Here is a 13,434-nt window from a genome sequence, read left to right on the forward strand (position 1 = left end):
AGTAATCCAAAAAATTACGAAAATAAAAAAACAAAACGTATGAGAAACAAATCATTTTTAGTTTAGTTTTGGAACAGAAAATTCGAATGGTATAAAACAACAACAGAAAGATCAATATTTTAAATCATTAAATAACCAAAATTTCTCCTTCAACTACTACATTACAATCAATAATGAAAAATTCAAGAAAATAAAACAATCCACAAAAGTGGAAACCGGTCAGCATTTAACGGTTAGTAATTGTTAGTCGAATATTAGTGCGCCATTATACTCACTAAAACAGACAACAACGTTAGTGGGATTTGGGAGTGGGGCACCTTAAAACTACCTCACAATTAACAATCAACATTTAATTTGGTAAACAGCAGTGTTATCAATAATGAAATCTGAATTTGCTATGAAAATATTTATATAAAATATTATTAAAGAATTCTGGTTATTATACATACAAACACAGATTAAGAGGTTAAAGATAAAAATAAGAGCATGGTAATAAATAGTTAAGAAATACATACATTTCACACTGAAACACAGTTAATAAATATAAGTCCACCACATATGGAAATTTAGTTTATATGTAGATTTACAAAAAAAAACCTTTAAAAGAAGCTGATATGAAATAAAAAATTGCTTGGTTATAACCATTTCTAAAACTTGGATTGTGTTATTTGAACATACCCTTTTTTGGATGCTTTTTCTGAACATTTTAACTTGTATAGTGGGTTTTCTCCTCTACAAAAATAGAAACAAAGAAGCAACCCAGACTTTAAAAATGTATAGTTAATAAAGAAAAGAAAATACAAAATCATACATATTCGAAAAAATTAACTGAGCAAAAATGCAATCAAGGAATTCCATAAAAGGAAAATATGAAGCTTTAATAAAGAAAAGTTTTATTAGTTTTTATTAGTGGAAGTTGTTAGTTTTTTATTAAAAACTAACAACTTCCAATTTTCAACTTCTCAAATACTTAAATTCACAAGTTTAAAAACTTTCCCAAAATTGTAAAAATTTTAAAATCCTCTCATCAAATAACTTCATTCTATCTTTTTAGATTTCAAATTATATCAAACATTTTCATAAGAAAACATCGAACTTGTACAAAATGCATATCAAATACTTTTGGAAAAAGCATATCAATAAATCAGAGTTTCACAGTTTGTTGTTGCGAAACTTTTATTCAATCAAAAATTAATTTTATATATATATATATATATATATATATATATATATATATATATATATATATATATATATATATATATATATATATATATATATATATATAGTGCAAAACTTCAAACTTAAAAGCTTGAAGTTTCACATTTCGAACATATCCCAAAAGATTCATTCAAAAGAAAAAGTCAGATTCAAAAGAATTCAATCATGAAAAGAAAATCTTACAGTTCTTCATTATTTAGCTCTACCAGATGAACTGTTCCACCGAGCTCAGTAAACCCTGGTATTTGGAAATCATCATACAGCCTATAGTGTCTAAATCAGAAAAATTCTGAAGTCTGAAATTACAACCTTTGGTACATTATTTGAAGTTTTATTTGTTTGTTATAGATAAAGAAAGCATTTTATAACTACTATCTTAATAAAATGCTATTATTTTAATAAACAGCAAATAAGTTTGTAGTGCTAAGTAATATCAGAGAGTGTATAAAAACACATAATTTTATAGTGATAAATTAAAACCATGAATAATATAAAATCAAAACCAAAATGTGACAGAATAATTGAGAAACTTCCCTGATTTTACAAATCTAAAAAATATCTACAAGGAAGAGAACCTTAAACTAGTCATTTTTAACTCAAAGTGATTGAGTATTTAAAGGATTATGTTCTCTAGCAGGAATAAAATTATTAAAAAGCTTGTGTGTTTAGGACAGATCAAATAAAAATACACATGCAGCATATTTTGGCTTGATTTGTCCAATTCTATACAACCCCCCTTAAATTATAAAATTATTATAAATGATTAAACTTATAGTTTAAAAAGTAAGAGGGTTACTCTAGGATATGGTAATTAAATAAAGTAATACTATTATAAAAGTTAAATATAGTTTTTGACTAACCATTTATATTTGGTATTTTATCTTATGAGAATTTCAAAATCAATATTTTTTTTTTTTTCTATAATGATTTGCTTTAAAATAATCTGATTTTATTACTGTAATTTGTTTTGTTTTTTTGTTTCATAACCAATAACTTATTTATTTGATTTACAAAAGGGTTGCTTTATTCTAAACTCTAAAAGCAGTTTAAAATCAAACCTCTTTTGGTTTCTTCTGTTTATGCATAAACGAGAAAGTAGAACTACAGAGACTATTAAAATCAAAACTGCTATGCATATACCAACTGTCTCTCCCAATTTTATGGAGCTTTTATGTCTGTGAATAATAGGCTCTGTTGAAATCCAATTTGAATTTTCTATGCAAATTAAAAAGTGAGATTTAAAAAACTGGTTAACAAGTTGTTTAGAAAAGCTTCAAAATGTAGTAAGAGCTTCAACTACATCAATTAAAATCTTATATTAATTCAATCAAAATACCTGAATGATTCAATAACAGGGATACACTTGAGCTTGTTGAATTATTAAAAATTCCAGTGACATTCATGTTGAAAACATTTGAAATTAAATCCAAGTCATTTAAGTTTGAGGTTGTAGAAGAAGACAATAATGAAGTAATTAGGCTTTCATTATCTGTAAAGTTGACCATTGCTTTTGTAGCAGATCCATTTATTTCTATCGGAGTAATAAACAAATTTGTGCTGTTAGTTATTAACTGAAAAACTGATGAGGCTGTTTTATAACCATGTGATAAATCTATTTCTGTTTTACTTTCCTGCATTGCAGTACTTTTAAAATCAGCAGAGAATAAATCAGGTGTAGCTACACTTAAACTGTCATTAACTTTAAAGAAAGATAATACTGGGCTTGACTTATAAGCCAACGTCTCAAGTGAAAATGTCAAATTTACAGTTAAACTTCCATTGCTTTCTATTAGAGAAGATTTTGAAAATGTTTGGGAGGTCAATATTTCTTGCAATGAAAATATATTAGTTGTAAAAGTAAGTTTAGATGTATCTTCATAAACATATGATACAATACTTGAGGTATTGGTGTTTTGTAAATAAATTATACTTTCACTTATAACAGATCTATTAACTTTCACAAGAGATGATATGGAAGGTAGTGTATGAGTCAAGGTCTTTAGTGAATATAACATATAGGTATTTAATGCTAAACTAGTCTCCACCATAAAAAAAGATGCTGATGGCTGAATGGCAGAAGCTAAAGTCTTTAATGATGCCCTAAAATCAGTTTTTAAAATATCAGATAAGGTTGGCTTTAATGTTTCCATCAAAGAGGTTACCAAACTTGGGATTTGATTGTGTTGTTGTGAATTTGCACTAGTTGCCATTAATGAAAATAGTTGCTCACTTGTAACTAAAATCATAGTAATTGGTAGTCTTTCAGAGCTTGTTTGGTTGGAATACTGTAAGATAGCAGAACTGAACTCTCTAGATTTCAAAGCTAATGCTGATGTAGAAGAAAAATTTGAAGGAAGTGTTGCAGTAAGAATTGACGCATTTCCATATAATATAAAAGACGATAGAGTGTTGCTTGAATATCTTGGTGACATATTGCTAATAGCTGAGGAAGAAATCATGTTAGCAGAAAAATCTGTCTGTGATACTAATCTATCGGGCTGATAACTAGTGATTTCTAATAGAGATCCACTAATAGATAGGGTATAGGATTCCAGATGTGACTGAACTGAAATAGCAGGAGGGCTTCTCAAACTTTCAACTTGTTTTGAAGAAATCTCCAATGGCTCATATAAAGAAGCACTTAAATCAAAAGATATAGTAGATGAATCAGAGATTGCTACTTTGATTGAAGAAGAAAGAGAAGATATTTCTTCAACTTCTGAAAATTTTAGTTGAACTGCAGATATTGGAAGTACCTCTGTTTGTAATAAAGATAGAGATATTGATGGCATAGATATCAATGAAGGCATAGAGGTTAAGGAAGGCATAGATGTAAATGAAGTCATAGATGTTAATACAATATTAGCAGCCATTTGCTTTGCTTTGGCTGACTCCATTAAAAATGTTTCTGTATAAAATGAAGGCATCAGTGAAATATTTTCTTGGGAAGACACTTGACTGCCAACTTCTAAAAATTAAAGAATTCATTCTTTTTTAAAATTTATTTGCGGCATATACATTTATAAATCAAATCTAGGTAAATATGAAGTGCTTGATATAACTTGTTAAATATTTATAGTACAAATTATGTCAATATCACTATTTTACAGAAAAAAGTTTATTGAAAACTTTAAAAATACTTGTTATTTACATTTATTTACCTAACTAGTAAATGAGGCTCTACTTTTGTTAAAAATATGGCGGAGAAAAGTTATCATAATAATGTAAAACATTTTTAAGTATAAATATTTTTAATGCTCCTGTCAGAATAAAGGAGAAAAGGAAGTAAAACATTCTTAAGATTAACAGGGTCTACAGGCCTGGTGATGATATTTACTTGAAATTTTATGTGCAATTTCTTACCGCTTATATATAAAAATGCAAGAAAGTATACCAAGCAGTAGACAACCATTGCAGCCTTTAACAGATATATATTTACCTAAAATCAAGAGAACTCAGTTCGTAAAAAAAATCTGAAGGCATTTTTGTTTAAATGTTGTAGAGATGTAAGTACTGCTAAAAAGTGGATAACATTTATTACTAAATTGTGTCACTACTAAAAAAAACCTTAGCATTTCTAAGGACTAGATATTCTATTGTTTTAACTATTAAGGTTCTACAGGTGAACAGAACAAAAAATGTACTTACGGAAGCTTTTCGCGCTTATTTCTCGGAAAACAAGTTTAATTATTATATATAAAAAAAAAAAACAATCATTTTTTTATAAGTAAAAATAGGCTTTCAATGAGAAACGAATAACTTAAGATATTTCTCTATATTTAATGTAGTAAAAATACACATAAGTCCTATAAAAGTTGGGACTTGCAAAAAAAATTGATAAAAAGTTTTTGTTATCATTTTGATTTTAATCCTGTAGAAAGTTTTTTTTTTTTAAATCGATCTATCAACGTTTGTCCGCATCTGTAAATGGTTTTTGCCATACATTAAAGTCATTAAAAATCAAATTTTTTTAAATGATTCGTTTCTTTCATTTGTAGGCAATAAGAAAAAAAAAACAAAAAAAAAACAAACAATAATTATAATCAATACGATAAAAATTACATAATCTTCTTTTAAACGCAAACAAATGTTTCTTCAATTTCAACCTGTCATTGCTTACGGAGCTTCTAAATAACACCAATAAACATAACTCTTCTTATTGCGTAAATAATTTCTATGATTTAATTATTAATTTAACTGCTATATCATTAGATAACTTTTTTTTTTCTATATTTTTTTTTTTTTTTTTTTGCATATATAATTTTTATGTTTTAATCTTTATTTCATATATTTCTTTATTTCTCTTGGAAGATTTACACAAGCTTCAAAGTCTTTAAGAACGAAAAAAATACTTCATAAAAATAATGAACATTTTAGTCTTTTCTGGTATGTTTTTACAACAAACCCTCCAACGTGTCTGTCTGTATATTTTGCAAAACAGCAAATGGTTTTATAAAATTTAATTATGTAAATTTTTTATAAGTTCGAACCAAACATCAAACAAAAATGTAATTTTAAATCATGTTATGGTTTACAGTTCAACACGCATACTTAGAACTAGTAAATGCGATGGCTACACTAACTGTTTGTGTTAAGCTGCACATTTTTATACCGAGATACAAACTTTTTATCCTAGGACCTATTTTAAACCAAGTTACGTGCGTCATTGACGGATATTCGTAAATCACGAAGAAACGATCATAGTTTACGAATTCAGGCATTATAAAAATAAATGCGCTCGTGATTTACAGACATTTGTCCGTACATTAACGAAAAGTTTTCACGCATGGAAAAACCAACGCAAAAAAACAACCTCGTTGACTTTTTTTTTAATAAACCAAGTTTTCGTAAATAAAAAAAAAAAAAAATGATCGTGATACTTTATAAGACACGTACCTTTTTACAAAAATGTTGTGAAGAACATATATTTAATAATAATAATAATATTAAATCTTTATAAGATGTTATATCATTATGATGCATCAATTTTTGTTAATATCTATGATTATTGTTAACCCTTATTATAACATAAATAATTTATATATGTTAAGATCCTTAATAATATATCAATCTGATAATATAACTACATATGCATCATAATAATAAAACGCCATTCTTATTATTAAGTGATTTTAAAGTTACGCCAAAGTTAAGGCAGCTCATAGCAAACGTAACTTTTCTTGCTTTGAGTTGAGCAAGTTTCTAAGAAGTTTGATGAATACCATTTCAGTTTGGTAAACTTTAGGACTGAACTAACGCAAAAAGCTTACGAAAGTTTTTTTGAAACGCAGCTGCGCAAGTTTGGTGAATACGACTTTTACAGTTTTGAAACTTACGCCAAACTTTACACCAAGCTTACGACAAACTTACGTCAAACTTTACGCCAAATACGTCAAACTTTACGCCAAACCTACGCCAAACCTACGCCAAACTACGCATAAAATAAAAAGTTTGGTGAATAAGCTCTCAGATTTTTTAGTTTCAAGGCCAAAAAGAGGTAAGATTAGTTATAATTTTGCTTTTACTTTTTCTTAATGTTATATTATTGCATGATCTTGAATTTATGTTTTTTTTATTTTGTAGAATGATTAGATAAATAATTTTTTAATTTTTGCAATTTACTTCTAAGATTTTAAGTTTAGCATTAAAAAAATGCACTCTTTACTTATGAAAAATGACTAAGTATAAAGTAAGTATCTTTCCGTCTTTGGTTTAGTTAATGCTTTGTAGCATTGAATTTTTGTTGCAAAGACAAATGTTCGTATCACGGATATTTGTGCTACAAACATTTTCAATGTTTATAACACTGCCTGTACGAATATTTGTCCGCGATGCGAACATTTGTCTGTTCTACAAATATTTCGTCCGCGAGTTTAATAATAAGCACTGGACAACCGCTAATTAGACAGTAAAAACCGCCACAAACAAAGAGTTGAGCTTGTGTTACGGTGTCACAAAAGAAACAAGTTTAATAACGGTATTAGAAAAAAAAACAATTTAAAATGACTTGACTGAAAAGATTTTTAATTTTCAGTTCATGCGTAAAGACGTCATTAACCAATTAATAAACAGTCTTTGGCGGTTTTTGAGTTTATTATGTAAAGGATATTAAAAAAGCTTTTAGTTCACGTTCAACATTTTGTTGTGTGCATAAAAAAATTGAAGATACAGTCCATGATATGCCAATACTACACAAAGTATATAAAAATCCGAAACTTTAACCACCATAAAAAGAAAAAAAAATTAGGGATGATAATGACACGGAAATAAAAATCGAGTTAGCCTTGTAAAAAATTTGAAAATTCAAAAAGTTGATTTAACCGTTTGGATGTATGGTTGCTTATGATCAAGGCTTCGGGATAGATGCTAAAAAACAAATAACGTATGTATTTACGCGAACTTTCTCGCACTCGAACTTCCTCGCACTCCATGAGAAAGGTTTTGCACAAAATTTACTCCTTCGCAACACGACGAATTTCGTCAAGATTATGTTACGTAAATATCTTCGTGATAAAAAGTGTAAAAAAATTTCGTGATAAAAAGTGTAAAAAAAAGGGTTAACTTTGGTGAAAATGACCTGGCCGCTAAATGCTGTGTATGCTCACAATTTAGTTGACAATATATTGCAACTCGAATCGTAGGTGTTTTTATTGCGTGCATGCGAATTTACATTCAGGTTTCCGGTTTAATTTTAAAAATAGCGCATAAATCTGATTAAAAGTTTAAAAAAACTGTCAATAAAAAAAAAAAAAAAAAAGATTAAGAAAAAAATGGTTCATTTGCTTCCAGGCTTTCATCTTTTTTTTTGGGTAATGTATACATGTCTTTATATATGTAGTTCTCAAAAAATGTTATAATTATTTGATTAAGTTATCGTTAGGATTTTAAAAATACCTTTTAGTAATAAATTTGATTTTAAAAATACATGGAACTCTGAGTTAAGCATTCTAGATATGTGATCCAACTAGTTATTAAAAAATGAATCGAAAAAAACAACAAAAAAATAACTAATGTTCGTTATTTTTTCAACTTTAATTCTAAAAGTGAAAGTAACTTGTTAAGAAATTGTTTTCATCTATGTTTTGATTTTTAAACTTTACATTTTAAAATCAAAATCATAAAAATGGTTGCCAATTAAATATTGTTAACTTGACACCCATTAAAATGAATTTCAAGCAAGTTTATGCACTATATTTGTAAGCATTCACATTTACAGTAACACTTTTTGGTGTTATTAATCTACATACCGTATATATATACTGGTGCGTAAGTTGAGAATTTTAATTGTAATACTTTTTTATAACCGATGTTAGTGAAGATGCATCTTCACTAACATCGGTTATAAAACAATAAACTCCTTTTTTCAGTTAGAAATAAAGCGCTTTGACTTAAACACCGATATCTACGGTAATCATTTGCAACCTGATCCTTCCAAAGAATGAGGGTTTTTTAAAACGTTGTCCCCAGAGCCGTTCTTTCGCAAATGCAACAAGTGCAATTGCACTTAGTCCTGTAATCTTGAGGGGCCCCCAAATATTAAATATATTTAAAAAAATTCTCCAATAGTAAAAAAATATCATGAATGAAAAGAAAAAAACAGAGATCAAAGTTTAAAATTCTTACATAACTTTTTTGTACTATTTTTAAAATTAGAATTAACAAAAATGAATACAATAATATTAAATATATATATATACAGGCCCGCCGTGATCCTTAATGACGCCCGGGGTCAAAATTTCACTAGCGCCCTATCATATCGACCGAATCCAAAAAAAGTTTGAGTACTGTCCGAATGCTAATCTTTTTTTACTGAATTTTGAGGGCGTGGGTCGAGGAAGCCTCTAATAATTTTTTTAATATATTAAAAAAGAAATGCACAAATAGACATGTTATTGAACTTTATTTATATTGCAAGTAACTGTAAGTTTTAAATGTAATAGATATTTAATGCTTCAAGAGAAGACAATACACTTGACACATTTTAAAATTAGGAGTTTAAGGGCTTGTTTATATGGAAAGCGGGCTGGCTTGGCAAACGAGCAAGCCCGCTTTCCATATAAACAAGCCCTTAAACTCCTAATTTTAAAATATGTGTCAAGTGTATTGTTACAATAAATTTATATTATAAAATTAGGAGTTTTTCTTTGAAGCCCTGTGTATCTTTTTTATTAAAGTAAAAAAAATTATTGTCATGTGTGCGCCCCTTCTGATCCTGCGCCCGGGTAAAAAGTACCCAGTAACCCCCCCCCCCCCACGCGGCGGCTCTGTATATATATATATATATATATATATATATATATATATATATATATATACATATATAGATAGATAGATAGATAGTGTCTACACAGGGCCTTCTAAAATTACAGCGCGGCCCACATGAACACTGACAAAAGTATCATAATAAGTGCGCTAAAACAGTTTTGAGTTCTCCAAATATTTTTGGATGTCTTTTGATAATATTTTAATTAAAAATCTTTAATAGTTAAAAAAATTCCATTAAAATTCAAAACCAAAAAAAAAAAACTACTTGCTAGTTTCGAACGGCTAATTCGAATGTTAACTGATGCGGAAATTATATAACAACCGAGCCGTTAATTCCAGGTTTTAAACTTAATGTTACTTTTTAAAAACAACGTGTTGAAAAAATGGCGAATATTAGCACTTGTATATGAATTATATATATATATATATATATATATATATATATATATATATATATATATATATATATATATATATATATATATATATATATATATATATATATATATATATATATATATATATATATATATATATATATATATATATATATATATATGCTTAAAGCCTTTCTTTTTTAAAAAACCAATAAAGCTTGGAGTTATCTGGGTGTTATCAGGAGCCAGACTGGGTTGACCCATATTGGCTCTATGGCAAAGCTGCCTGTCACAGTATCTACTTGTGTATCAAATCCTCTTTACATACAGATCTTCTTTTGTATTTATGTTTAAGTTGTGTTGTATTTTTATGCGATTTTTATAAACAGGTGTGTGATGATTAGCTAAAGAAAAATCTAATGGCTTAGTGGAAAATTATTTGGTTAAGTATTTTTCCAAATGGTACCACATGTTTTAATATATGTAACTTTGGTATAATGCATTTCTCAGGGTATGTATAGTAATTCAACTTGAATGATCTTTTATATAACATATTCATCAAAAGATTGTTGTTTAGTGTTTGATTACTAGTAGATGTTTTGCTGTAAGATGATAGCAAAAATATAAAATGAACAAAATTAAATGAAAAGTACTAATATAAAAATAAAAAAGTAAGGTTCAAAAACAATCTAAGTAAAAATTTATTTCAGTTTCTAAAAAGGTTCTCAAATTTTTAGAAATTGTGAAGAAAGACTTTAAATTTATCTTTATTAATTCATGATCACTAAAGAAAAAGTCACAGTCTTTTTTAACAAATTGTGCAACTTTTAAATTCCTTAGTTTGTGTTCTTTCAAGTTATAGTACTAATAATAAAATAACTTACTTTTAGCCCATGGAATGCAAATGATCAGTTTGTTGTGCTTGAAAACTTGAGAACCCTGCTAGTATGTTCGGTTTGAAATCTTTTGCCTTATAAATGCTGAAGTAATTAGTGTTTTTTTTTGGAGTAAATATGTTATTATTAACATTCTGTATGTTCTTATGATAATTTCTAATGATCTTCCCTTTTCAACTGATAAGTTTTAACTTGCTGTGATTTCTTCATAATTGAATAGTAGTTCTTATATAAGTTTGCGTGCTAATCACTTCTTTAGCATTTATCTCCTGCAAAACCAATCCTGACATTTCAAATATTTCTTTTTAATTTTATTCTTGATTTGTATTAAGTATAGCAGTAGTTTGCTGCATCTGAGATGTTCTCTTTGAACTAGAGATTGCTTTTAATGTAGTTTGAATATATAAATTTCTCTTTCCTGATGGTTTTTTAAAAATAACAAAGCTGTACAAAGGCTGAAGAAGTAAAAGCAAGCTGCAATAAACAAAAGTTTGTCTTAATATATTGTTTAGAGTTTGTTGATTTTAGTTATTAATATAAATATATTACCAATCATTGAAAGGAATTCAACACAATTTGGTTTTTATTTATCTTCTGTCTAATAACCTGATGTGTTTCATCTTAAATGTTTCTTGATATTTCACTTTCTCTAGCCAAAAAAAAATCAGTGTTAAATTTATTTGGTTTGATGTTATCCTACCATTTAAGTATTAAATTCGAACTTCAAAAAAGTTTCTTCATACAACCTTATTCTAGTTTGCATTCACTATTGTTATGAAGAATGTGTTCTTTGGGTTACATTCACAGATTTTGCTGTAGTGTCTAAGGAATGTTTTACACATGCGTTTTCTTTCTGTTTCAATCTTTTTAAATATATGCGAAACAAAACGAATGTTTGAATTTAGATAACAGGGTTTTGTACATAATACTTTTGCATATTTGATATGTACATAAGTTCAAGTAGAGAGTTTGCATAATGGCTGATATATGTTAACATTGTTTTAAGCCTCAACAGGATCTTTCCGGATAGTTTCTCCAAATAGGGTCACTCATAAACGGCATCCGCACAAAATTGTTAGACCCATACTTTTTTGATGTATTGGTATCAAATCAAATTACATAACTAAAATTTGCCACAAGTTTAGGTTTTAAGCATTAAGTCTTATTTCGCTGACTTAGTTATAAACAACCTTTTTTTTTACTGTGTTGTGTATTACTCTGTAAAATTCAATAATTTTAAAAACCAATTCTTTTGCAGATGTCCTTTTTTCACTATTTGGGCTCCCAGCGCAATCCTTACTTCTTTCGCCTTCGTTTGCAATCAACGATTTTTTCGGACCATTTGCATTTCTTTCTGCTGTCTAAAATTTATGGATAGAGGCGGTTACAAGTTAAGCGAACATTTTTGAATAACTCGCTTTAGTATTAAAACTAAAAATATGCTGAATAAACAGAGATAAATGTCAGAAACCAGAAGTCTTTTTTCATTTTGCGTGTGCTGTTGAATTTTAGTTTTTAAATGTTTACCAGAGTTAATATACATTCGATATTAAGTATAATAGTCAAAAGCAAAATTTAAAGAAAAAGATTATTTTGCAGACATCAAATCCGAACGGATAACTAAATCTATCGTTTTTATAAAAAAAAAATTACTTTTTTTTTATAAAAACGATAGATTTCGTTATCTATAGTGACGTTATCTGAGGATAATAATATAATAGAGGATTTGATCGCACAGTTTCCTGCTTCAAAATTTCTATGCTGCACATAAAGAAGTCTAAAGCTTGGTTTCCAATAGTTGTAGAAATATCGTACAACAATCGTGCAACATTCGTTTGATTTGTTGTGCGGTAAATTGTTGTGCAACGCAATGTTTCCATTAGATTCAATTAGCGCAAAAGTCTTGAAAAAAAACAGTGTAAACAAACAAAAAATGGCCGTCATAAAAAAAAATATCACTCTTATCGACTTTTTGTTACACTTTTAATTTTAAGACGCCAAAAAAGCGTAAAGAAAAGAAAGCATATGTTTTGGGTCAGAGAACTATTTAAAAAACTCGTTAAGCAAGGTGCGTTTAGTTCTTTGGTGCAAGAAATGATGCTATTTGATAGGGAATCTTTTTTAACGATACTCAAGAATGTCTCCTGACAGACTTGAACACCTTTTGTCATTAATCGGATTTTCAAATTTGTCTTAATGTATTCAATGTGTTAAAATGAGGCGGTTGTACTACTGTGCAAAAGGGGAGTGGAGTTTGTAAATTGTATGATTCACAGTCAGATGGGAAAAATATTGTCAAGTTCATAAAGAAAGCAATGACTCATTAGTGTCTCAGGGAAGGGTAAAATAATTCCTCACAATGGCGATATTTTGTAAACTTTATTGTTATACAACAGTTATTGTGTGGTTTCCATTAAAAAATAAGCTGCGCGTTTTGCAGAAAAAACAAAAAACTGTTGCAGAAATAGATTTTTTTAAAACCTCACAACCGCAGTTGTACAACATAAAATTTGTTGTACAACCGACGTTAAGTTGTGCAACTTACACTAGAAAATGTTTCCATTATAAAACAAAGTTGTTGTGCAACTGTTGTACCACATTCCTACAACTATTGGAAACCAAGCTTAAAGCTTGGTTTCCAATAGTTTATGACGGCCATTTTTTGTTTGTTTACA

At 28.1% G+C, this 13,434-nt stretch overlaps 1 protein-coding gene across 1 annotated transcript; it reads right to left on the reverse strand.

The window, feature by feature from the left end:
* Positions 1-44: 44 nt before the first annotated feature.
* LOC145182537 (uncharacterized) lies at positions 45-5,302 on the reverse strand. Its single transcript, XM_090084877.1, has 7 exons — positions 5,284-5,302; positions 4,585-4,660; positions 2,558-4,189; positions 2,280-2,436; positions 1,405-1,494; positions 679-732; positions 45-274 (listed from the first exon to the last, which is right to left on the reverse strand). Exons 2-7 carry the CDS (start codon positions 4,631-4,633, stop codon positions 244-246), a joined length of 2,013 nt encoding a protein of 670 aa, XP_089941003.1. The 5' UTR covers positions 4,634-4,660; positions 5,284-5,302; the 3' UTR covers positions 45-243.
* Positions 5,303-13,434: the final 8,132 nt, after the last annotated feature.

Source organism: Hydra viridissima, unplaced genomic scaffold (genome assembly GCF_058129835.1).
Source record: "Hydra viridissima isolate aposymbiotic clone 2 unplaced genomic scaffold, HvirCarnegie_v1 scaffold_4, whole genome shotgun sequence".
In the NCBI taxonomy this organism is placed as follows: domain Eukaryota; kingdom Metazoa; phylum Cnidaria; class Hydrozoa; order Anthoathecata; family Hydridae; genus Hydra; species Hydra viridissima.

What these genes read in the sequence shown, in the direction of transcription:
- LOC145182537 (XM_090084877.1), bottom strand. Translation starts at nt 4,633, where the DNA reads ATGGTTGTCTACTGCTTGGTATACTTTCTTGCATTTTTATATATAAGC. An exon ending in CCTGTTATTGAATCATTCAG is followed by an intron (nt 2,437 to 2,557) that starts GTATTTTGATTG and finishes TAATTTGCATAG; the next exon opens with AAAATTCAAATTGGATTTCA. An exon ending in GAAAAAGCATCCAAAAAAGG is followed by an intron (nt 275 to 678) that starts GTATGTTCAAAT and finishes TGTCTGTTTTAG; the next exon opens with TGAGTATAATGGCGCACTAA.